This window comes from Xyrauchen texanus, chromosome 2, assembly GCF_025860055.1.
Source record: "Xyrauchen texanus isolate HMW12.3.18 chromosome 2, RBS_HiC_50CHRs, whole genome shotgun sequence".
NCBI lineage: Eukaryota > Metazoa > Chordata > Actinopteri > Cypriniformes > Catostomidae > Xyrauchen > Xyrauchen texanus.
Genome location: NC_068277.1, coordinates 52736876 through 52762587, shown reverse-complemented (window position 1 = coordinate 52762587; position 25712 = coordinate 52736876). Strand labels below are relative to the sequence as shown.

Sequence of the window (25712 nt, the reverse complement as noted above, 5' to 3'; positions counted from 1 at the left end):
GTTGTTTGACCTTAACCCGTTCAGCAATTTCATTGGTCTAATGAAAGCTTCACGCCGGCAAAAAACTGAGCACGTCACAGAATGTTTTTTTTTTTTTTTTTTTTTATAAAATTTGAAAGCGTGAAAAATCCATATATCAGCCGCGTCATTGTTTAAGCCGCGAGGTTCAAAGCGTGGGAAAAAAAGTTGCGGCTTATAGTCCGGAAATTACGGTACCTTATTTTTTACCTTATTTTTCCCAGTGTTAAAAACGAATCCTTCAATGATTCGTTCTAAAGCATTTATTCTAAACTTCTCCTTTCAGAGAGCCAACTCTGCTCTAATTGTTCTGATTGTCTGTAATGACTAACGAATCGTTTCAGGTGTTCAGAATTGGTTCTTTCTTTTGGGAGTAAATAACTCCATTTGTCGTGATTTTTGAAACTTTGCAGACTTTTTTTACATTCACAAAAAGCTATATAACACAATACATGAAAAGTAATGTTTGAAAAAACATAATAAGTGCTCTTTAAGCAAAATCTAGAACCAAGATCCTTTCACGGTTCACCCCAATCATTTGCGAGTGTAATCTGAATATTTACTATCCAGTGGCTGATAACTGAAATGTTTTGTTTCATAGTATGAAATTTGGTAGCATGTGCAAGTGATTTACTCGCGACGTAAAGGACTGACCATACACATTCATCAGAGTTCACCCAACTTCAACTTTGGTACATCGTAAAAGACTAAACTTCTTTAAATATGTTTGAATTCCCACTCCCCTGTGCTTACATGTGTCTGAACTGAATTGAATGGAACACAAAGTATAGAGTGACCACACCACGACTCATCTGTTGCTGTTTTTGTTGTGAGAAGTGAGAAGTCACAGATTTTGTTCTACAGTACACTGGCTGAAATAAAACAGGCTCACATGACAGATGTGCAAATTTAGCTATTGATATTACATTAAGATTTGAATGAACAACTGTATATTTTTCATAAACAAATTTTGAATGGGTCACTTGCATACCCAAATAACCTATGAGGTGATAACTTTTGCCAGTTTAACAAAAGAACAATAAAATCAGTCTTAGCCTACCCATAAATTGTGCGTTTGGGCAATCCTAATAATTTTTGTTTAGAAAAATCAACATATCGACATGAGCATGGGTCAGTGTAGTACGCAGCCGGTTGACAGTAAAGACAGGAAGTTGAAAATACCCGCTCCAAAGGCATTGCACTTTCTCCCTTGCAACATGGATGAAATGCTGGGCTCTAAACATATGCTCTGAGATGTCGGGGCTTGCAGATGTTTGATTTTTATATGGTACCACATTGTACACGTGCTACTACTGATCATGCCATTTTCACACTCAAAACAGCACTCTTTGTAACCGCCCGCTTCAACACGATCTTTCAGACTGAGCAAAAAAGTTTTCCACGTAAAATTTCACCCTAATGTGCACGTAACGTGCCCTACACGATAAACCCACCAAATTACCTCTCTTTAGTTGTTTCTTCTAAAATAACAACATTCATTTTAACTGGTAGTATTAGTTAAACAAATTGTTAATGGTAGTTAACCAGTTAATTAACTGTCTACATCACCAGTCACATGGTATTTACGACTCAGACTATTGGCTCAGAAAAGTCCCCATGACCAAAAATGGCAGCATGCAGGATGTGTACTTCCAGGACTAATTGTCCCAGCCAAGTAACTGCCTTTGAGATGAATGGCAATGCTGACAAATAGCTCTCTCGAGGTATTATAGACCTCCCTGTCCTGAAGCCACTCCAGTCTGTGCCATGTCATCTAAATTGTGAGTTACTTTTGTGTTTCTTTAGACCTGATAATGAAAAAAAATGGATACAGAAACTCAGAATGAGAGGGAAACATGAATAGCCCAGAATTCACATCAATACTCTTACTCATAACAATCAATAATAATAATAATAATAATAATAATATAATATTAAGATATAAGTGTGCATTTCAATAAGAAAGGTACAGAAAGGACATTTTATTAGCTTTTCCCTCTTAGAAAAATTGGCTCATAGCTACGGAAAATGCAACATGATGATAAGGTCAGAACTTTTTAGATCCTTCTAAATCTAAGATATGAAATAGAAATATACAGTAAGTCTTTTTTCCTGAAAAGCTGAAGCAGGTATTAAAATGTTGTCTTTGTAGGGCAGTACAAAGAGAACTTTCACTAGTTACAACTAATAGAACCTTTAACTTTTTAGTCTCATTCACTGTCTGTATCTACAGCAAGTTATTATTGTTGCATCAAATGTAAATATAATAAAGCGTTTATTAGGCAGAACACATTCAGAGTTCATTCAGAGAGCAAGAGCAAAAAGAGTAAATGTGCAAAGTTAGACGGGAGGATGCCCAAGAAACAAAAATAAGCAAGTTTGACACCAGCAATTCTATTAGGAATTAGATTTGTTTTCTCCCCACCCTACATTCCTCTTTCTTCTCTGCTCTATCTGTCTTTCTTTCAGTAATTCTCTCTTCCCGTTTACTTAACACTCCATCATAGTCACTCTCTATACGGCTCTATCTTTTTTATTTTATCCCCTAACTCCCTCACCTCCTGTCCTTTATCTACCTCCAAAGGCATTTTTTGTCTTCCTCACAAACTTTTTTCCAGTTTTGCACCAAAAGTATGTTATGCTTTGTTGACCTTCCAAAGTAAAGCCCACATTTGAATTGAATAGGGTCTGAAGTCCCACTTTTAAAAAGTTAAGTATTTGAAGTCGCTGCTGAATATGCAGCTATGACAGAATAGGCTCATTTGCCGTGTCTCTCGCAGATGAACTGTACCGACATTTGGGTCACACAAACAAGAAGGAGAATATGCATTCCAGGTACAGAGGTTGGAATGAATAAAAAAATATATAATTCAGATTCACACATATTAACTATCCACATTATTAGCTATGAATTTTGCACTGTTGTATATTTTGTGCAGAATCTGACGAGATCACAGAACAGAGCAGAATAAATAACTACAATCCAACGAACAGAGAAATCTCAATGTGGCGATAATCCCATGATTCAACTGAAAATGAATATGGCTGCTGGTGTCATACAGATTACAGGACGAGAGAGAGTGAGAGAGAGAGAGAGAGAGAGAGAGAGAGAGAGAGAGAGAGAGTTAGTTTAAAGGCTTACTATAGCTATGCTTCCATCCCATGTGTTCAAAAGAGCAAAATCGTCACTTCTGGAGAAATTATATTGTGTGTCTCTTTTATTAATAAAATGCTAAAAAATACTAAAATACTGTAGAATAAAAGAGCACACAGACAAAACGCTCTAGAAGAACTTGTCTCATGTCAGGGAGTGACAGCACGTCACAGTTCTGGGAGCAGTATGTGTCTTTGCCGAGCGGATATATAAGATATTTTTTTAACGTTTCAGTAAACTTGCTCTTCGGCACAGTTCAAGTTTGAATCGATTTATGGATTTTCAGCCTTTGGATTTTCTTCACACCGTTATTTCATGATGTCCAGCAGGGCTAAAAAATTTACTTTTTAATTAATTAATAATTCATTTAATTTAATGAAATTTAATTATTAATTTAAATTCTTCCATTTAACACGTATTAGCCATATCACTGGTGTAACCTATTAATTGTATGGGTAATTCTGTGTGTATTTTCTTTGCTAATTGCATATTCAGTTATTATGTACATTGGTCAAGAAAGCAAATAAAATGTGAAATCGCTATGGAAATAAACCACAAAACAACAAAATAAAGCCGCAACACAAAAGAAAAGCCCAAGCACAATGGAAATAAGCCACAGCACAACACAACAAAATTTAGCCAAAGCACAGCAAAATTAACAAAAAATCAATATTAAACACTGTATTTGTGTGGCAGTCTAACTCAATGCATGAGAGATCATGAGGCTGCGCTGAAGATGCAGAGAGCTGCTTGTCCCACTGCAAGTAACTACAAGAGTTCACTACAACTGAAGGTTTTTGCCCCAGAGCGCTTTGCTGTCCGAGTGGTGGCTACAGCCCTAACACCTTAAATTATGTGAAGTATTGTAAAGTTATGTGCATTGAGTTCTGGTAGAAACATAACCAGGTACTGGCAAGAGCAATTAAGGACAAATAAGTACAGCATTTTTTTTTAAAATTTATTTTCTGATAATTTTTGTTGTTGTAAAGGGATCAATGGAAAGGAGGAGACGAGAACTGGCTTGACAATATAAATAATATTTTAATTATAAACTGAACCAAAAAGACAAACACACACACACACGGGTGTCGGATTAGGTCTAATTAATCACGACCCTGCCCCACCCTCCGCTCTGCCACATTCCTCCCTCGTTCTCTCAGGCCGGGGAGTTGATGATGTACACTCCCTCTTTCCCTAGAGAGGGCCGTGCCTTCCTCCCCATCTGCCAGCAGGTCATCCCCATCTACCTGGATGAGGGAGGGGACAAGGGGAGGGAAACAAAAAAAGCGTGGCAGGGAAAGGCCAACACGGAGCGGCAGTGAGAGAGAGAGAGAGAAAAAAAAATTACTCGCTGGTTATCCGATACGCCATAGCTTGGTCCTCGGCCACACCTCCACCCTCTAATGGTCGACAGCCACGCATCCCTTTGAGGATCGGAGGCAGTCCTCCGGCCCCTGGCGGACGGATCACGGACATTATTTATTTTCTTCGTGTTGTAGCTTCATTTTCGTGGTGTTGTATCTTATTTCTGCTGTGTAGTGGATTAATATAGTTGTGTTGTGGCTTATTTCTGTTGTATTTCCAGCTTCAGGTTTAAGTTTTCACATTTTTCATTTGGTTGTGTTGTGCAATCCTCAGCCACTGCACTGATGAGACAAAACATTATGACCACTCACAAGTGAATTGAATAATGTTTATCATCTCCTAACAAGGCCACATGTCAAGGTCTGGGTAGATTAGATGGAAGTGAACAATCAGTTCTCATAATCATCGTGTTGAATACAGGAGAAATAAGCAGGAGTAAAGACCTGAGCGACTTTGACAAGGGCCTAATTATTATGGTCAGATGACTGGGTCAGAACATCTCTGAAATGGCAAGGCTTGTATGGTGCTCCCAGTCATCAGTGGTGAGTACCTACCAACAGTGGTCCGAGGAGGGACAAACCCCAAACTGGTGACAGGGTGTTGGGCGTCCAAGGCTTAATCAATGTGCGAGCGCAACGAAGGCTATCGCGTCTGGCCGAACAGACAGAAGATCTACTGTTGCACAAGTCACAGAAAATTTGAATGATGGTTATGAGAGGAATGTGTCATGTCAGTGCTGCATATGGGGATGTGTAGAAGCAGACCAGTTAGAGTGCCCATGATGACCCCTGTCCACTGTCAAAAGCACCTACAATGGGCATGAGAGTCTCGGAACCGGACCTTGATCTGATGAGCCCGATGGGATTTTGATAATCTGGGAAATGTTCTGCTGGGAAAAACTGGGTCCGGCCATTCATGTAGACATCAATTTGACACATGCCACCTACCTATACATCGTTGCAGACCAGGTACACCCCTTCATGGCAAAGCCCTGATGGCAGTGGCCTCTTTAAGCAGGATAATGCACCCTGCCAAACTGCACACATTGTTCGGGAATGGTTTGAAGAACATGATGAAGAGTTTCATTTGGCCATTAAGTTTCATAAAGAGCACATCAGTAGACTAATTTCACGATTCTTTATGGCTGCACAATTAATCAAAATAATATAAAAATGGCAAGTCGGTCATATGTGATTGTTAATCCACAAAAGGCTGTGATTTAAAGACAGATAAACACGGTCTGTGTGTGACTAAAAACAAACCGGTGACACGCTGATCTGTGTGATCACGTGCACTGTGAAATCAAAATAAAGCATGTTCAATTTTTTAAGACATATCGCCCAGCACTACCAGATACCACAGGACAACATCAGGGGTCACGCGAAGGACCAACAGCATATTAGACAAATAATATAAGTATACTGTGATTATTTGTGAATTTTCACTGCAAAACAACACAATGATTTCAGAGGGCAGAAGCAGTGTTATGTTAATTATGCCAGACAAATAGTTCAGAATTTTGTCAAGAAGGCACAATCTTGTGTTTCCGCTTAAAAAAAATGACAATGAAACTGGATCGCAGGTGGCCACTGAATACATGTTTTTGCGCTGAGATACCTTGCACACCTGTTTAGTGAATTATGATTAAGAACTTTAATTAACTGGTTTTAATAGACCAGTTTAATTTGATGTATGATGTGAGTGTGTTACTGTGTGTGTGTGTGTGTGTGTGTGTGTTTGTTAGTTTGTTTGTCTGAAGCAAGATAGGTATGTGTTATGATGTGTTTGTGTTCACTGCCCTGGCCAGTAATGGGATTTGATAAGCCATATAATAACACAGATTGGCACGGTCCACATGCTCCAACTGAAAGGCACTTTTTGTCTGGTTCAGCAAATCTTACATAAAGTGATTTGGGGAGTTTAGAAAAAGAAAATGAGCAATGAATGCACAGACACACACATACACACCAACAGTGTACAAAAACTGGCTGAGCCATGGCTGGTTTTATTAGTATTTAATCATGTTTCTTCATTCAGCGTTGTTCTTTTGGACAAATGACTCATTTTTGTGAGAGATGGATGTGTGTGGCAATGACTGGCCAAACTGAAGACCGAAATCTATTCATATTAATTATTATTTTATTAGTTCAGCGCTATTGCAGAACTGGCAGATTTATCTGTTGTGAGGCATATATTTCATCCCCCCCCTGGAAAGAACTCTTGCTTTAAAAATTGGAAATAGTAGAAAGGTTTGAAGATTTTGCTTTTAAAGAGGAATGTGAAACATGTACGCAATCAAGCTGTCATAGTTACTCATTCACATACTAACATGAAAAACAAATTATAAATGTGCTAGAGGAATTTTTAAATTGAGTCTGCTTTGGAATTGTTTTCAGTCAAAGCAAAAAATAATTGCACTATAATACTCATTACCTATGATGTGCAGCTTTTCATTCTGTCCTTTTAGTCGCCTACACGTTTTTACTGCTTTCTGTGCCATGGTTAGATTTATGAGCGTGAATATGTGTACCATGTGTGTTTTTGTGTGTGCTCCCTAAATCAAACCCTCTCTATTGAATTGTAAGAGGCTTTGAATGCCATGTCAAACAAGTCTGAACCAGCAAGGTATATACTTAAATGCAATTATTTTCAATGACATTGACATGCAGTAGTTTAGTAATAAAGGAAGTAATACAATAAAACACAGGTACAAAGAACTACCTTTGTATCAGGTATTCTTGAAAGGATTTAAAAGCATAAATCAGCAATTGAATACTGCACAGCCTTGGAAGATTGAAGGTCATTGGTAAGTTTTTGTGATACAGTGCCCAAACTCTAATCTTGTCATTTGTGCGCCAATATACACAAGCCTTGCTGTAACCTGTTGTAGTATTTCTCAAGTCACTTTGGATAAAAGCATCTGTTAAATAAATACATTTAAATGTAGTCGCAGCACACCCACCAATACACACAGTCTGTTCACTGACTGTCAGATACACATTGAACATAAAAAATGGAAAGCAGTTTTTCTAAATGACAAATTCTAATCTGACTAGCTTTATGTAAAAAAAACTGTGTGTGTGTTTACTTACAGCCGTTTGCAGACCTATTTCAGATAAACCTGCCCCTAAACTGCATGCCCAGCCCCTAAATAAATGAATTGTTGTTGGTTGCTGTATTTAAGTCAGCCATAAAGTGAACCAGGCTTTACGCCAATAATCAGAAGTCTGGCTATGCGGGACTAATGCAAATGTAACTGGTCCTCAACAAATCTAATAGAGAAATGTCTATCAAAATCCCATATTTGCATTTTCAGTGCTTTTTTGGTTGCCAGGGGCCGTTAAACCATCTGAATATGGCTAGCTGCCTTCAGCCCCAGTTAATTTCCCACAAATCATCTTTGTTGCATCTCTCTGCCTTGTGACTTTTCTTAGACATAGTTACACAGGAGCAAGAAGTGAAGATGAGTCCTACAGGATGGAATATCATTTAGACTATTTAGCAGAGATGGACCAATTCAGTTAAAATTAATTGTAGAAAAGGAAGTCCTGCCTTACAGGTAAGAGAGCCAATCAGCTTTTAGATACAGAGATTTCCTGTCAATCAACTCGAGAATACGCATTAGATTAACCATTTTCTTTGTGTGTGTGTGACCTGAGCTAAAGAAGCACAATTTATGTTGTCAGATTTAATTGCTGGTTTGAAATATGTACTTTGAGATTTCTGTCTTTCCCCATTTAAGTAGAAAGGAGCTGTACTTTTATGCCACTTGTTTACTAGAGCAGCCCAGCCTGCTTGGAATAGTCCCAAAGATGGATGCCGTGTGGACTGATTCTGCATGTCTCAAAATGTGATAACTGTGCTGCAAAAGCTCTCATATGTCTAGCGCTAAGTAGCTCAATAATTTATACCTCCATTAGTCAAAATGTGTCCAGAAAGTTCAAAGGAAAATGTAAACTGAAAGAAACAGTTACTGGGAATTATCTCCTTCACCAAGTGGATATGAAATTATGGAAGAGTTATTGAAAAGAGAGTGGATTTAATGTGAAACCACATTTCCTTTGATTGCCCTGCCTGGTGTAAACATACTTTCATGAGGCGCCTCTGTGGTCCCAGTATTATGCGCTATCTAATGGCCTCTAATTATCTTTGAAAAAGTATTTCATGTTCAAAACCTCTTATATACTCTACTAATATCCACTGAAGCAAAGTACAAGCTGGTGGTTTTCATGTTATGAAGGAGACTGAGCATGAGTTTGAAAAGAGTGTGAAAACACTTCAAATTGAAATGTGTCTCTATACTTTCAGCGTTTTCAGATGACTTCAAGCGCCTACATTATTTTCAGTCCTTACAGCTCTTGCTGCTGCATCCAGAGTTCATTATTTTAGTGTGGAATTGCCTACCCTGAAATACACTGATACAGATCATTACATCATTTAGAAAAGTAATTGCAACCATAAGGCGGGTGCATTTAGAAGTCAACCTTTGTCGTTTAAAAATTTTTTTTTTTAGGTCTCTTAATCAACTTAAAGGGAATATTCACCCAAAATAAAAAACCTTACATCAATTATTCACCTCGTGATTTTTTTACCTTTGTATTCTGCAAATGGTGACTGAGAAAGAAAGTAATTTGTGTCTGGAACAACACAAGGCTTAGTAAATTATGAAAGAATTAAACATTTTGGGTGAACTATTCCGATAAATAAATACTTCATTCAAAAGGAAAAATCTACAATCAGTAGATAAGTAGCCTTATGTGATTCCAAACCCGAATTGCCTTTTTTTTTTTTTTTTGTGTAACACAAAAGAGGACGTTATTCAAAAATACCTGGGTGCTCTTTTTCATACAGTGAAAGTGAAGGGGATGGATGTACATTACTTGAGTTCTAAAAATGACAACCAAAAAAAGCACCATAAAAGTGTTACTAAAGTAGTCTTTACTGGACTGTACTGGGCTCTATACTCCAAGTCTTGTGAAACCATATGATAGCTTTGTGTGAGAAATACACAAAATTTCATCGTACCCCGTCATAGCTCTCAATTCTCATTTATATTTGCGCATATTCAAATAAGCACATGAAGATTTGTCACACCAGGATGGACATCAGTGATGCCAAATGCCAATGGCTGTCACATGTCACGTGACCAACCGTGATGTACTTTACTGATTTAGAAATATGGAAAGGTACAAATGTTATTATTTCAGTGAATAACAACTTAGATTTTGGTCTGCTACTCACTCAAATCCAAATCCATCTCAGAAGAGTTGAAATATAGTGTACGTGTCTACTAATTTTTTGATACTTTATTGGTGCCCTTTTGTCATCTTTGGAGCTGGACAGCATCTGCCCCCATTCACTTTGATTGAAAGGAAAAGTGCAGTGTAGATTCTGCTAAACTTCTTTTTTGTTCAATTACGTGTAAAAAAAAATAGCAGCTGATCTGCACAAATGTAAAGCCCCAGGATGATGAAGTCTTTCAGGACACTGCAGAGGTTTGCAGCCCAGCATGAGCTCTGCATCTGTGGATACCATGTGCCTGAGTACTCACCTCTCTGGCATTGTGTCCCTCTTTCATTTATCATTCATATGTAATCATGTGAAAAGAGGAGCAACTGATTCCCCTCAAATAGATATTTAAAGTGAGGTGATGAACAGTCGGGAAAAGTGTCCGAAGGGGCATTCTTAATCTAAAAATGTTTTTAAAAGCCAAGATATAATTATTAAAGGAAGGTTTCTAGGGAAATAAGTTACATTTATTTATATATATACCATTCAGCATTTTTTTTAATCCAGAGTGACCTAGACTAAATTGCCTGCACTTGTGACAGAGTGGATTTTGGATGTGACAGTATGTTTTGATTGCAAAGTCTGAGAATCTGAATTTCAATGGCATCAGTAACCAGACTCTACACAGAATATTACAATAAGGTCACAGGTCCTCTTGTTCAAACCTGTCTAAACCCGTATATACTACAGTGTTCCCACAGGAAAACCTGGAATTTTTAAGTTGTGTTTTACAGGTCTGGAAAGTCATGCATAGGTCTATAATGAATGTATATGACTCTGTACATTATTCTCTGCTTCACAGTATTTTATCAGTTTAATGCTGCTATTGTGTAGATTAAAACTTGCGTGTAAAACATTCTATTAATTGGTCGAACCAGGTCACAAATGGGTTCGAATGATTAAATAGTGAATTGGTCTGAATTTAAATGAATTCTATAAAAGAATATTATCCAGTCATTACAAATGACTGGAAAGGTAATGGAATAGTCATGGAAATTCATTAGTAAAAAAGTGTGGAAACCCTGATACCGGTTTGTTCATATTGGCAGGAGTGGCTAATGGAGAAAAAGAGAACATTAGAATTTTGAATCAAAATCAGAATACATTGATTAAGTAATACAGAATTATAAACATTAATACTGTATAGAATTAAAATATTGCACTGAATAAAAGGGAAAGCAGCTCCATTGAAAATACTAAACCAGTACACTTAAATAATATTGCTTGATGTCCAAGTGATATTCATCAGAGTCATCAAAGATTGTAATGATCACATTGCTATGAAATGTTCCATCTATGTAGACTTCCAACTGATGTTGTCCCAACGTGATTTTGGTACTTTACTGCTTAATGAACTTGTTTAATATGAGCTAGTGCAACACAATTCTTTATCATTTGGTCTCAACTTAATTTCATTGTGAACACTTCATCCATGTCCACTTAATCCAGTTGTGTTGGAACCACGTGAAGAATAATTGTTGTGTCAATGAATTGCTGAAACTGGGTACAAAACATGGAAACAGGAACACACAATCCCTCCATCAGCTCTCAGACTGTCCGCAATAGGCTGAGAGAGGCTCGACTGAGGACTTGTAGGCATGTTATAAGGCAGGTCCTTACCAGACATCACCGGCAACAACGTCGCCTATGGGCACAAACCCACCTTCGCTGGACCAGACAGGACTGGCAAAAAGTGCTCTTCAAAAATAAAAAGTGGTTTTGTCTCACCAGGGGTGATGGTCGGACTCGTGTTCATCATCGAAGGAATGAGCATTAGACTATGGCCTGTACTCTGGAGCGGGAACGATTTGGAGGTGGAGGGTCCGTAATGGTCTTGGGCGGTGTGTCACAGCATTATCGGACTGAACTTGTTGTCATTGCAGGCAATCTCAATGCTGTGTGTTACAGGAAAGACATCCTCCTCCCTCATGTGGTACCCTTCCTGCAGGCTCATCCTGACATGACCCTCCAGCATGACAATGCCACCAGCCAAACTGCTTGTTCTGTGTGTGATTTCCTGCAAGACAGGAATGTCAGTGTTCTGTCATGGCCAGCAAAGAGCCAAGATCTCAATCCCGTTGAGCATGTCTGGGACCTGTTGGATCAGAAGGTGAGGGCTAGGGCCACCCCCCCCAGAAATGTCTGGGAAGTGCCTTGGTGGAAGAGTGGGGTAACATCTCACAGCAAGAAATGGCTAATCTGGTACAGTCCATGAGGAGGAGATGCACTGCAGTACTTAGTGCAGCTGGTGGCAACACCAGATACTGACTGTTATTTTGACTTTGACCCCCCTTGTTCAGGGACACATTATTCATTTCTGTTAGTCACTTGTCTGTGAAACTTTTTCGGTTTATGTCTTAGTTGTTGAATCTTTTTATGTTCATACAAATATTTACACATGTTACGTTTGCTGAAATTAAAAGCAGTTGAAAGTGAGGGGACGTTTCTTTTTTTGCTAAGTTTATTAGGCTAATGTGTTTTTTGCTAGCTAGCTAGCAACAAGCTGCAATGTTCAATAGAGTTATTTGAACAGATCAAATTTAAGTTAGGTCAATTCATTTAGGTTTTTGATATATGAAGTATTTGAGCAGAGCCTATATTTTAATTAAATATCAAAGAAACCAATGTCCACAATTTAATACATTTTTTTTTTTTTTTTTGAGTATTCAATATAAATATTGCATCATATAACAAAGCACAAAACATCAACTGTAATTGTCTATTTTTTCACATAAATAATTCAGAAATAATAAAATCAATCAGTGAAACAATTTCTGTCATATATTGAACTGGCTCTCACAATCATTCAAGTCTTTTTACTCCCCTCTTCTGTTGTTCTCTGACTTCTCTCATCCCTTCACCTGTCTCTTTGACAGCAGCATGAAGCTGTTGGGTTGGTAAGTGATTGCATGTTCAGGAAAAGTGCCCCCCCCCCACTCTCCATCTCAAGTTCTCAACCTTTCCCCATTTGATTTAAGAGCTGTGAACTTGTCTCAAACCTACTTGTCTCTTTTCTCTTTAAAACACAGTGCCCAATTCTGCTTTAGCCAAGAACATTCTGACAGATGTCTGTTTGTGTAGTCCTCTGCTTTCTAATGAATTACACAAAAATATCAATCGCTCTTCGCATAGAAAATTGCTTTATCTTCAGACACCTCTGTCACAGTTGTCAGTGCAGATGCCCCTTTCAACAGAAAATAGATTTCTACAGAAACTAGAAGAAATTGTGATTGGCACTTGTCCAAGCAAAAGTTTGGACCAGCATTGCTAGTCTATTTAACAGTGTGCCACCACTGTGAAACTCATTAAACAATAAATGTGTTTACATGAACTTTAAAGGGGTCATGAACTGTTGTGCTGTTTTCTGAGGTCCACTTATAATGTTATCAAGATTTTTACATAAACAAAATTCATAATTGAGAAGATATAGGTATTTTCTGTCCTGTTTTGACCACCCTCATCGGAACACAACATTTGAATAGGCGTGGCGGATTGTAGACTCAGAATTTAACACCCACTGGTATGACTGGCTAACAGGTTTACGATGTAAACTTCTGTATGTATGTTTGACAGCCTACATCCTTCATAGATGGACGCTGCTGTGATTTAGGTTTAAAACACATAAATACTCAGTACATATCAAACGATCTGTAATAACAGACAAAGCAATAGTGACCACGTTCTAAAAACAGTTACTCACACTTATGTGGTGCGACATTACTGTCAGATCCAATGTAGTCGGCACAACATCGTCTTATAGTTTCTGAAAATACTTTGTCAAATTGTGCCTTGTTTGTAAACAAATTCACAGTAAAATTAAGTGAACAAAAGTTCTTACTGACGTGGTCTGGAACTTCATAAAAAATAAAGTTCATCCACTCTTTCATTATCTTGGGATCAGAAGGAAGGCAATTCAAAGACTGTGTTTATCCACATCTTGGCAATGCACAGCATCTTGTTGTCTTCTGAGCCATCTTCATCGTTTGGTTTCTGCGTAGACCTGTTTTTGCCTCTCTCGTTATTTACCTGCTATGTGCGTGAAACTGTGGGCGGGGCTAAATAGGCAGTGATGTAGAAGCAGGCGTTGATCTTCTTCTGCGGTGGCAGTGTTTATTCACACTATTATGTAATAAAGTGGAACATTCCACAACCTGTCGTTTTGGCAGATTGGCTTTAATATAAGCTGTTTTTAGACTAATGAGAGAGTTTTGAGTTCTGAAATTTACAGGATGTTTTTATTGTACAATGACATATTATATGTCAAAAGATTAAGGGAATTTTGATTTCTCAGTTCATGACCCCTTTAAAAGTTCAATTTCAGTCTGACTTAATTAACAATAATTAACAAAAATTCATCTTTATAAAATGTGATGTCTTACCATTCTGTTTTTTGCTAATGCTATTGTAGCTCGTCTCCGTCCAGTATGTATACACGTTGACCGGACCACAATAGAGCTGTTCAGCTTGTAGTCCAAAAACCCGGAAGAGAATTCACCATTGGGTTCCCACGAGATTTTCCTATGGGAATTTTGGAAGCCATATTGAATTATATACTTTTTTCACATTTGAGGTATGACTGTGATTAATTTATGTCACAGAACAAAATGTCCACGTATCGTCAAGTAAAGTTAATCACAGACCTTATTTACACATAAGTTCAAAAACCCCATTATAAAAACTCTTATATAAATCCTTTGGGAACCCATGGTGAATTGGACTTTCGGGCTCGCCTACAAATTGACGTCAATGCTGAACAAAACTATTGGTTTTGCGCATGCTCTGAAAAACTGAGGTTTTTGATCACACTAAGGTGTGTATGTGTGTGTGAGTATGAATGTCAGATGGCCAGATGGCCAGATGTATGTATGGCCCCTTACTCCATCTTTGGGCATTAGTTAAGAAATTTTACCTTAATGGTATAAGAATGATCCAAATAAGCCATTCAATAAGCTAGAAATATGTAAATTGGAGGGAGTTGGTCATCTGATTACTCTGAAGGATTTGTGAGATTTGACCTAACATTTAGAGCCCTTACTATTTATCAACACAAGGAAGACACAGTTGTAATAACATTATTTCCCCTTCTGTCGCTCTCTCCACGTTGTGTCAGAGAAGCGACACTAGGGGTCTCCCTTGAGGGCCGATATTCACTGCTGGAGTATGAAAAAAAGCCAATGAGAGTTGGCAACCAGTATTTGCATGTCCCGCCCCCGGACATACGGGTATTTAAGCAGCGCAAATACGGGAGTTCATTCAGAAAATTTCTTCGGAGCCGATGGTCGTGCATGCAGTCTGCTGCGAGTTACACACCAAGTTCCTGTTTAATCCTCTGACGCTCTGCATGCTGTTGGATCTGACGGCGCACAACAGCGGCTTTCCCATTCGTGCACGGCTGTGCATTCTTGCCCCTGGGCGCTTCGACAGCGCAGACAACTCGAAAGAGTTATTCTAAAGAGTGAATTTCGCTCTAAAAGAGCAAAACACAGCGGCGTTGAACTTCCTTCTCAGGACGCGTCTTTTTAAAGACGATTATTCCGCCTCTGTGTAGTTTCTGGATGCGTTGATTCTCCCCACCTCTGACGGCCATGAAAACTGCCTTGCATTCCTGGGTTGCGATCACACGCAGGCAGCGTTTTTATGAATGGTCTATGTTTTCAGTACAAGAACATAGCCATGACAGCATTGCGGTCGTAGGCTTTTTCTTGTAGTGAGAAAAAGCCGCTTCAGCTGCCCCCCGCACCTCGCCTCCTTCCTACGGGATTGAGGCAGGCGCCGCGGGCGATGAAAACGATCTGGGGACAGTGACGGGCTCCGTTTCGCCGGGTGAACCCCCTCGAAACCCCCTGCCTCCCCGGCACGCTTGCTTGTTTCCGTCCGAGCTCGGGATGAGCATTCTCTCCAATGGGTTATGTTTTCAGTGTGAGAACATAACCGCGGCAGCGTTGCGATCTCTGCTTTCTCTTGTAGTGAGAGAGAGCCATTTCAGCCGCCACCCGCGCCTCGCCTCCTTCCTACGGGATTGAGGCAGGCGCCGCGGGCGATTGAGAACGATCTGGGGAGAATAACGGGACGCTTTCGCCAGGTAAATCCCCTCGAAAACCTCCCGCCTCCCCGGCACGCTTGCCTGCTTCTCCCGAGCTCGGGATTAGTGCGGTCCGCTTAACAGCCTACCGTCCGGTCCCTCGAGCTCCACGGCATTGGATGATGACATCACCGCTGCATCGGAGAGCGTAATAGCGGCGCCGGATGCGGATAACTCACCTGGGCCGCCACCTTCGGGTCTCCGCCCAGTCTGAGCCTGACGCAAGAGGGTCCGCTATGCTTCCCCGGGCTTAATTGGTTCCGCGGGCATGTGCGCCACTCACAGCCGCCCCGGATTCCTTCCCGGATGTGCATGACGAGCTGAGCAAGCCCAGCTTCCTCGCTCCTCCGCTCTCGCTACCCTCGGTGGTAGAACGGTCCCAGACCGCTTCTCCCTGCACGCCATGGCCCCCTCCTGCAAGTCCACCGGGCCAGGGCACTTCAAATCTGCACTTGGGTGGTCCTGTTCTTGATGTGCTGCAGGAACTGCACTCAAACAGGCGATGGCCACTCTGTGGTCCAGAAACGCAACGATGGACAGGCAGTACGGGAGGCAGACAAGGCACGCTTTCTCAAACGCCCCCGACTCCCAGCTCCGTCCATTCGGCGACACCACTTGACGACTTCACCCAGCAGTCCTCAGTGGTGAAGAAACAGACGAAGGCTATTTTCAAGCAAAAAAAAGAGCATCCTGCCCTGCCGCAAACCTGCCGCCAGGGGCCATGCCCTGTCTGCTCGCCGAAGGCGTCCTCCTGCGGCTTTCAAGAAAGAAAGACAGTGGTGCTCCTGAGATGACAGACCCAGAGACCGAGACGTTAGCTCCGGAGCTGGTAAGACCACTCCGTTCCCCGGTGGAGGGCCGGGAGGAGAATTTTTTGTTAAATTCTTTACACTCTATAGAGCTATTTCCTTGTTGTCTCTGGGGTCACCTGGCCCGCAAATGCCGTTCTCACGGCACTCTGCTTTCAGGCCTCAACAGTCCCGGCTCCATGGACGCGGTGTCCCCGCCTTCAGCGCCACGACTGTTCCCCGGCTGGCCGGTTCAGACGAGTCCAGAGGACGCCAACATCAGACCTCCTCCTCAGTCACGAACCCGCCCCCTGCCGGATGCGCGGAGCAAGGTAAGTGCTTTTGAGTTTATTCTCAGCACCAGAGCCTCGGGACGCCACGTTGCCTCCCGACGCCGCGTTACCTGTTCCGCACCGCTGCGAAGCCCACCGGGTACGTCCAAAAAACTCATCCCCTTGGTGCCCCTAGCACGGAGTTTAGAGGCGTGGCTTTCACTGCCCGACCCGTCACGCTGGCTGCACCGGACCATTCGACTCGGTTACGCAATTCAGTTTGCCAGGTCTCCGCCCCCCTTCGTGGGCGTACATTTTTCCGCAGTACACGGCCAACATGCCCATTCCCTGCACGAAGAAATCGCCTCCTTTCTATTAAAGGACACGATAGAGCCTGTCCCTCCAACCGAAATGAAGAAGGGTTTCTACAGCCCTTACTTTGTTGTACCCAAGAAAGGCGGCGGCTTACGACCGATCTTGGACCTGCAAGTTTTTAATCGGACCTTGTCCAAACTCCCGTTCAAAATGCTCACCCAGAAACAAATTCTATCTGGCGTCCGGCATCTAGATTGGTTCGCAGCGGTAGACCTGAAGGACGCGTACTTCCACGTCTCAATTCGCCCGTGACATCGACCCTTCCTAAGGTTCGCGTTCGACGGCCAGGCCTATCAGTACAAAGTCCTCCCCTTCGGCCTGTCTCTGTCCCCTCGCGTCTTCACGAAAGTCGCAGAGGCAGCTCTTGCCCCACCCGAGAAGCCGGCATACGCATACTCAATTACCTCGACTACTGGCTCATACTGGCCCACTCCCGAGAGTTACTATGCGCACACAGAGACCAGGTGCTCAGCCACCTCAGCCGTTTGGGGCTTCAGGTCAACTGGGAAAAGAGCAAGCTCTCCCCGGTCCAGAGCATCTCTTTTCTCGGTCTGGAGTTAGACTCAGTCCCAATGACAGCACGTCTCTCCAACGAGCGTACACGGCTCAGCGCATGGCACTTTTATAAGTGGACCCCTAGTGTCGCTTCTCTGACACAAAGTGGAGAGAGCGACAGAAGGGGAACGTCTAGGTTATGTATGTAACCTCCGTTCCCCGATGGAGGGAATGAGACGTTGTGTCTCCCCTGCCACGTCGCTGAGCCGAGCCACTGTTGTGGCCGGACCATTTCCGGCTCCTCAGATAAATCCTGAATGAACTCCCGTATTTGCGCCGCTTAAATACCCGTATGTCCGGGGGCGGGACATGCAAATACTGGTTGCCAACTCTCATTGGCCTTTTTTCATAGTCCAGAGGTGAATATCGGCGCTCAAGAGAGACCCCTAGTGTCGCTTCTCTGACACAACGTCTCGTTCCCTCCATCGGGGAACGGAGGTTACATACGTAACCTAGACGTTTTATTAACAAAGATACACAAGAAAAACCAACAACTACTAAATGGTACTGATATGCAAATGTATAATATAAATTAATAGTGTAAATAAAGTGCATTATATGGAAAGATGCAAGTGGTTGAATTGGATGTAACAATGGCAAAGAATATTTTTATCTTATAGAAAAATAAATAGTTGTTTACTTGTTTATTAATAAGGGGAAGAACTTATTTTGAATTAAGCAAACAAATAATTAGATAATTTGCTAGAATTTTGATACACAAGAAATGCAATCTAAAGAACATTATGATAGTATACACTAATGCCAAGTTCTTTGGAATAGAAGTTTGGATATTGATATTTACGTTCTGTTTGCTCGATCAATGGGTTCGACATCTTCCACTGGTGGATCGGGTCTACATTGGGGATTCCATTCAATAGCTTTGAACACAAAGAGCCGAGAAACGCTGATCTCCTGAAGGCACCGCGAGGGTTCTTACAATCTTGAACGCGCAGATGAAGCCCTTATGTCAGTACAAAAATGTCTTTATCTAGAACACTCAGAAAACTTGAAGTTAAGGTTTGCCCACAAGAGCTTAACCTTGTCCCTGGTATTTCTGTAGTAATCTCCCTGGTATGGGGACCCCGAATTTGCCGTTGACTATAATTTATGCCAAATGCATAAATGTATATAAAAATACTAGGGATTTCTCGGAAAATATAGACAATATATTTTCTTAATAGTCTATTTATTTACAACATCTCTCCTCAGTCTAAGCATCATTAATAAGCTTTACACAGTTTAGAAGGATAATGTCCTTATATATTGAAGGCACAATGTGAGGCAGAGGAGAGGTTTTATTGTAAGAAAAATCCAGGAACAAATTGCATTTTCTCCTGCCTTCAGACATCACCATAAGCACAATGGCTAATGTACTGATCTGCACTAAAATTAACATGTAAAGAATGTAAGAAAGCTTTAAAGTTTTCTAGGTTGTTGTCTGTTGTGTGTCTCACTGTTGAGAAGCTAGTTAGTTGATTTCTACAACACGCTGCTATAATGCGGCTGGCATCCTTCCTTAAGCTATTCTATTACGGATGGTTTCATGTATATGGAGATGAAGACTGTAGCCCGACTACGCAAAAAAACAGTGGCAGCTCTATTATAACTGTCCATGTAAACATACTCAGTGTGACTTACTGAATTACTTTCTTAGAATGTGCTAGCAGCAATATGTTTCTCCAAAACACATTATGAATCATCCCTGTTTACTCTTTCTTTAGTCATGTCTGGTCTTGTCCCACAGGGGCACTGTTTATACAACATTCTCCCTAAGGTTTGCTGAACATCTCAGTAATTTTGGTAGCCGCTGGACTGAAAAGATTTTACATTTGTATCACAGGACTTTTGATGGCTGGAGGGAGGATTTCAAGTCTACCAATGTCTGACTTCTTGGAAAGGGTTTACATGGTAGATCAAAGTCCTCAGCCTCCTACCCGTTTTATCAGGAAGCACAGCTAACCACAAGCAGAGCATGTAGAGCAAACAGTTACAGATACTGGATGCTAGTTATGGCCCATTTGCTTTAACACTGTGTCTTGCCTTAGTGACAGGGCTTAACTGTAAAACAGACTAAAAATAAAGCTCATTTTCTATTTGGCTTCTATATATTTGAAACAGTGGAAATCAACACTTACATATCTTAAAATCATAATTGTGTCTTTGTAATCTCTCATAATAATATAATAACTTGTGCTGCCTCTGAAAAGAGTTTCCTTTTTATATTCATCATCACCACACAGTCAGCACAGGCTATTGGTTAAAAGTATTGTTCACCCAAAAATAAAAATGTTGTCATCATTTACTCATACTCATGTCATTTCAAACCCATTTGACTTTCTTTTTTCTACAAAACACAAAAGGAAATAATTTAATGGCACAGAGATTCCCTTTAACACTTTATAAAGCAACCAAAAGTGTCATAAAGTAGTCCATGTGACTTTAAATATCAAGTCTTCTGAAGGTATACAATCACATTCCACAAGTTAGGTAGTTTTTCACATAAAAAACACATTATAAAGAACATAAACAGTACTGAAATCCATTATATTAGCTCTGTCTTTAATATCAAACCTTGGTTTTTGCAAGTCTCCTGTTTGTCAAAAGAAAGAATGTCATATGGGTTTGGAACATGTAAAGGGGTGAGTAAATGGTAATATAATTTAAATTTTGGGTGAACTATTCCTTCAACCAGTGACCAAATAGCCATTTAGACATTGCTTAAGGCTACTGTTGAAGGTATTGTAAAAACTCAGAAATACTTCACTTTACAGAAGTAAAATGGGTTGGGAAAGCCATTTCAAATGTACTTTTAAATAATAATTCTAATGCAACAGATTGTGTTTTATGCCCCCCAACTACAGTCATATGCCCCCAGAAATGCCCCTTTCAGCTCTGATCTTTAAATTGAATAGTGTTTTATTTTTATTTTAATCACCTTTGTTGGTTTTCTGTCTCATTAGGACCAGTTCCCAGAGAGAGGGGAGATTCTGGTCTCAGCCCAGGACTTGAAACTGGTTCTACAAGTTGAACGGAATCAGTAAGTAACTTTTTTTTGATGACTGGCTTGCACATAATTGCAGAAAATAAATCTGATTACTAGACACTGACTGATTGACATTTGCAAAATCCCCTAACACAATCTTTGAAATTATGCTTGTCTTATTTTCTGACCTAATCTGTCTCTTTCACCCTTCCTGCTGAGAAACAATTACTCTGACTAGAAGATTTCATAATGCTTATCCCTTCTGTCAAGAAGCTGACTGCTTAGAGTAAATTAAAAGCCTTTATTAAAAACAGAGCATAAGCAGACTGGATTACAGAAAAGATTTTCAATATCTTAATGGACCGCTGAAATATTTTATTGCAAGCTGTTATTCAAAATATATTCAATTGTGATGTCAGTTGTCACTGTTGAATTAATAAGCATTGTAATATTTGGCAAGAAATCCTTTTTTAGTTTTTTACCAGAGCCACCCCAGCCATGTGGGGAGGCTGCAAATCTATGCTTCTCTTGTGCCTTTAAATGTACTTAACTGTAGCTTTGTGGTCACGGTTACTGTTGTAAAGTGACACAAGGGGTCTTCCTTGGGAGCCTCGCATACCTTTGAACTTGAGAAAAGGCCAATGAGAAATTGGCAGACAGTATTTGCATGTCCTGCCCCCGACATACAGGTATAAAGGGAAGTGGGCGTGCATCTGTCAGTCAGGTTTTTGCACTGAGGAGCCGAGAATAAGGCACGGCCATTTACAGTGGTAGGTCTAGTGCCATGGCAGGAGGGACACAACGTCTTGTTCCCTCCCTTAGGGAACAGAGGTTACAACAGTAACCGTGACGTTCCCCTTCTGTCACTTACTCGACGTGATAGAAGCAGCTGTATTGGCCGCATGTAGCCCTCCCCAACGCCCCCAAAAGAGATGTCATATACAGACCTTAGGTTCCAAGTACCCTTGAGGGGGGAACAGGTGCTACATGACTAGCATGGGAGCAAGCCCAGCAGCCACGGCCTTTTCTCTCTCTATGTCTCTCGCATAGAGTGTGAAGCGGCTGGGCTATCTTAGCGCTATGAAATGCGTCGGGGAAGGCGGTCTTTCCCGGTCCTATTCTTTCAGGGGGAAAAGAACCTGCGGAGGCCACATCCTTCCCAGATTAGGGGGAGGTAACGTGGCAAATACACCATGAGGGTTGTGAAGCCATACATTGGAGCGGTTCAGTGGTAGGTCCTACCTGATGAGGGAGGAGCTCTACAAGCATGGCGACTGGGGTCAATGGGACTGCCCAAGGGAGACATGGGTCTGCTCTGCAGATGTCTGTTAGGGAGGTGCCGTTGGCCAGTGCCCACGAGGATGCCACAACCTGATCTCTGAAGGGGTCGTAGGAACCTTGGGCATGTAGCCAGGCAGGTGTCGCTGACAGAGAGCGCTTGCATGTCCCCAACCCTCTCGATGGTGGCTAACGCTATCAGGAGGGCCGTCTTCAGGGAGATGGCCTTGAGCTCAACTGAGTCAAGGGGCTCGAAGGGGGGTCTCTGAAGGACTGAGAAGACAACTGAGAGATCCCAGGAGGGGAACAGGCTTGGCCGGGAAGGGTTAACTTGATAATCAAGTTGTGCTTACCCAAGGACTTGCCATCTACTGCGTCGTGGTGGGCTGCGATAGCAGCTACATACACCTTCAATGTGGAAGGGGAAAGCCTCCCCTACAGCCTCTCCTGCAAGAATGAAAACACTGACCGAACTGCGCATCTCTGCAGGTCTCCGGCTCGGGAAGAACACCAATTCGCGAACAAGCAGCACTTCAGGGTGTAAAGTTGCCTGGTGGAGGGAGCTCTGGCTTGGTTGATCATGTCTAACACTGCAGGTGGTAGATCACTCAGATCTTCCGTATCCCATCCATGGGCCAGACGTGGAGGTTCCAGAGGTCTGGGTGCGGGTGCCAGAGGGTGCCCTGTCCCTGAGAAAGAAGGTCCTTCATCAGGGGGATTTTCCAGGGAGGTGCTGTCGCAAGGAGCTTAAGATCTGAGAACAAGGTCCGGGTGGGCCAATAAGGAGCCACTAAGGTGACCTGTTCCTTATCCTCCCTGATCTTGCACAGCACCAGTGCAAGAAGGCTCACGGGGTGAAATGCGTACTTGCGCAGCCCCCGGGGCCAGCTGTGTGCCAACGCGTCTGTCCCTAGAGGGGCTTCTGTCAGGGAGTACCAGATTGCGCCTTGGCGATTTATGTATGCTACCGTCGTGGTGCTATCTGAACAGATCAAGACATGATTGCCCCGAATTAGCGGGAGAAACCTCCGCAGGGCAAGGAATACAGCCAGCAACTCTAGGCAATTGATATGCCAATGCAGCATACGCCAACAACCCTGTTGAGAGGCGTCAGTGGTTACCACGGCTTGTCTGGACACCTGCTGTAGGGGGACTCCGGTCCACAGAAAACAGAGGTCTGTCCAAGGGTTGAAAGTCTGACGGCAGGAGGGGTTGATTATCACACGGTATGTTGGACAGTGAAAGCCACGTGTCCAAACTACACGCGAGGGGCACTAGAGGGACGATCGCTTTTGACGGGCTCCGCGGCGGGGGGGAGCAGGTAATAGAGCGTCCTGAGGCTTTGGTGATGAGGAAAGACTCAAAGCACTTACCTTGCTCCGTGCACCCGGCAGGGGGCGGATTAGAGACTGAGGAAGAGGTCTTGAAGAGGCATTTTCAGAACTTGTCAGTGCTGGCCTGCCGGGGCTGAGCAGTCGCGGGTCCGGAGGCAAAAAAGCTGCGTCCGGGGAGCCGGGACTGTAGAGTTTTGGAGCCGGGGTGCCGTGAGAATGAGACTGTGGGTACCGCAGCCCGAAGGCAGTGCTGCAAATTAAAATAATGTAAACAAGGATTCTTCACCCGGCACTCCACCGGGAGACAGAGTGGTCTTGGTACCAGCTCCTGAGCGAACGTCTGACTGCCTGGGTTGCCCATCTCAGGAGTGCTTCGTAGCTTTCCTGGTCCTGGAAGTGGTCCTGGAGACAGGGGGCGTATGTGAGGTGCTCGACACTGGGGCTGAGAGCTGGGCCCGGGTTGAGGTGGAGCTGCCTGTTGTTTAGCCGCAGGGGGACGCCTTCGGCAGGCAGGTGGGACACGGGGCGCGCTGGTTTGGTGATGCCACGGCATGATGTCTGCTTCTTCTTGACTGAAAACTGCTGGGCAAAGTTGTCGACGGTGTCATCATCCAATTCCGGGGGCTCAAGGGAGAATATCTGCTGGCCGTGAGGCGAACAGCACTCATCCCGAGCTTGAATGGAAGCGAGCGAGCGTGTCTGGGGCGGGTGGTTCGTGGGGATTTACCCAGCGAAACCGAGCCCATCGTCATCCCCAAATTGCATTCATCACCAGCCAGGTCGTCCTCAATCCCGTGGGAAGAAGGAGCGACGTGGAGGGCAGCTGAAGTGGCATTCACCTTGAGGAAGGAGAGCAGCGACTGCAGCGCCTCCATGGTCATGTTCTCACAGTGAGTACAAGAACCATCCACAAACGCCGCCTCAGTGTGATCGCTGCCCAGGCACACGAGGCAGCGTCTGTGGCCATCGGTCTTGGAGAGATATCGACCGCATCAAGGAACTACACAGAGGCGGAAGGGCATCTTGAAAAAAACGTGTCCTGAAAAGGACGTTCAACTCCTGTCTGTTTATTGCTCTTTTATGAGTGAAAACTCAAACTCTTTTAGAGAAAACAAACTCTTTTAGGAAGGGAAAACACTCTTTTAGGCAGTGAAAGCGCTGTCAAAGTGCCCAGGGGCGTGGACTGCACAGCATACAGAGAGAGAGATCTCCAGCTGGATACGTGCCGTAAGATCCAACAGCAGTGCCTGAATCTGAATCTACTTGCCAGTAGAGGTGAGTGGAACAGAGGTGAGCTCAGCTTGCTGTTGCATAACCGCTCCGCTCCGAAGAAAAAATCTGACTGACAGACACACGCCCGCTTCCCTTTATACCCGTATGTCCAGGGGCGGGACATGCTAATTCTGTCTGCCAATATCTCATTGGAATTTTCTCAAGTTCAGAGGTACGCGAGGCTCCCAAGGAAGACCCTTTGTGTCACTTCATTCGACACAACGTTGAGTGAGTGACAGAAGGGGAACTGCATAGCAGCAGCATCATAGCTGTATTTATACACAGACATTTTAATGCCACACAGGGGTGATAAATATTAATATTTTTAAACAGAATCATAATCAATCAAACAATGTATCACTCAGAAATATTGATCGATGATTTGTGTGCACAGCATACAGAACAAAACAAGATGTGCACTGATTGTAACGTCAGAACTGCTGTAGGTTGGCAGTGTATAGATAGGTCAACAGCTTTCTTGTGAAGTGAAGGAAATATTTTTTGGAATGGAACTCCATTGTGGCATGCCACTGAATGTCACCCTTCTTCTGTTACTAGATTGGGCTGCTAAGATAATTTTAATAGGAGAGGACTTTGGTGTGGTGCTGCATTTAATCTGCAGCTGGTAAAATGTCCCATACAGTCCAAGAGTCTAGAAAGTTGAAACAATTACTTGAGTTGTAAATCTGATGAGAAAAAGGGATCAGGCATCTCAGTCACCCTCTGATTGCTTTTCCAAATGCTGAATCCCAAGTTATAGTCTCATTCTGAGTCTCACTGTAATTGTCTTTTCCTCCTCTGGAAGTGTGGGTCCACATCAATGTTACTTATGTCAGAGCTTATGTTTATTTTAAACACATATGAACCTTGCATTTCCTTGTTTGCTGTCTTGGCCATGTTGTGTTTCACACGCTCACAGAAAACTTTTTGCATTTTTACATTTTCAA

General features: G+C 42.4%; 1 protein-coding gene across 1 annotated transcript in view; it reads left to right on the top strand.

Moving 5' to 3' along the window:
- LOC127658767 (disintegrin and metalloproteinase domain-containing protein 33-like) overlaps positions 1-25712 on the top strand; it is a 198495-nt gene that overhangs the window by 42865 nt on the left and 129918 nt on the right. The window contains exon 3 of the mRNA XM_052148266.1: positions 20859-20935. Coding sequence (XP_052004226.1) covers positions 20859-20935 — 77 coding nt within the window. The remainder of the gene's footprint in view (positions 1-20858; positions 20936-25712) is intronic.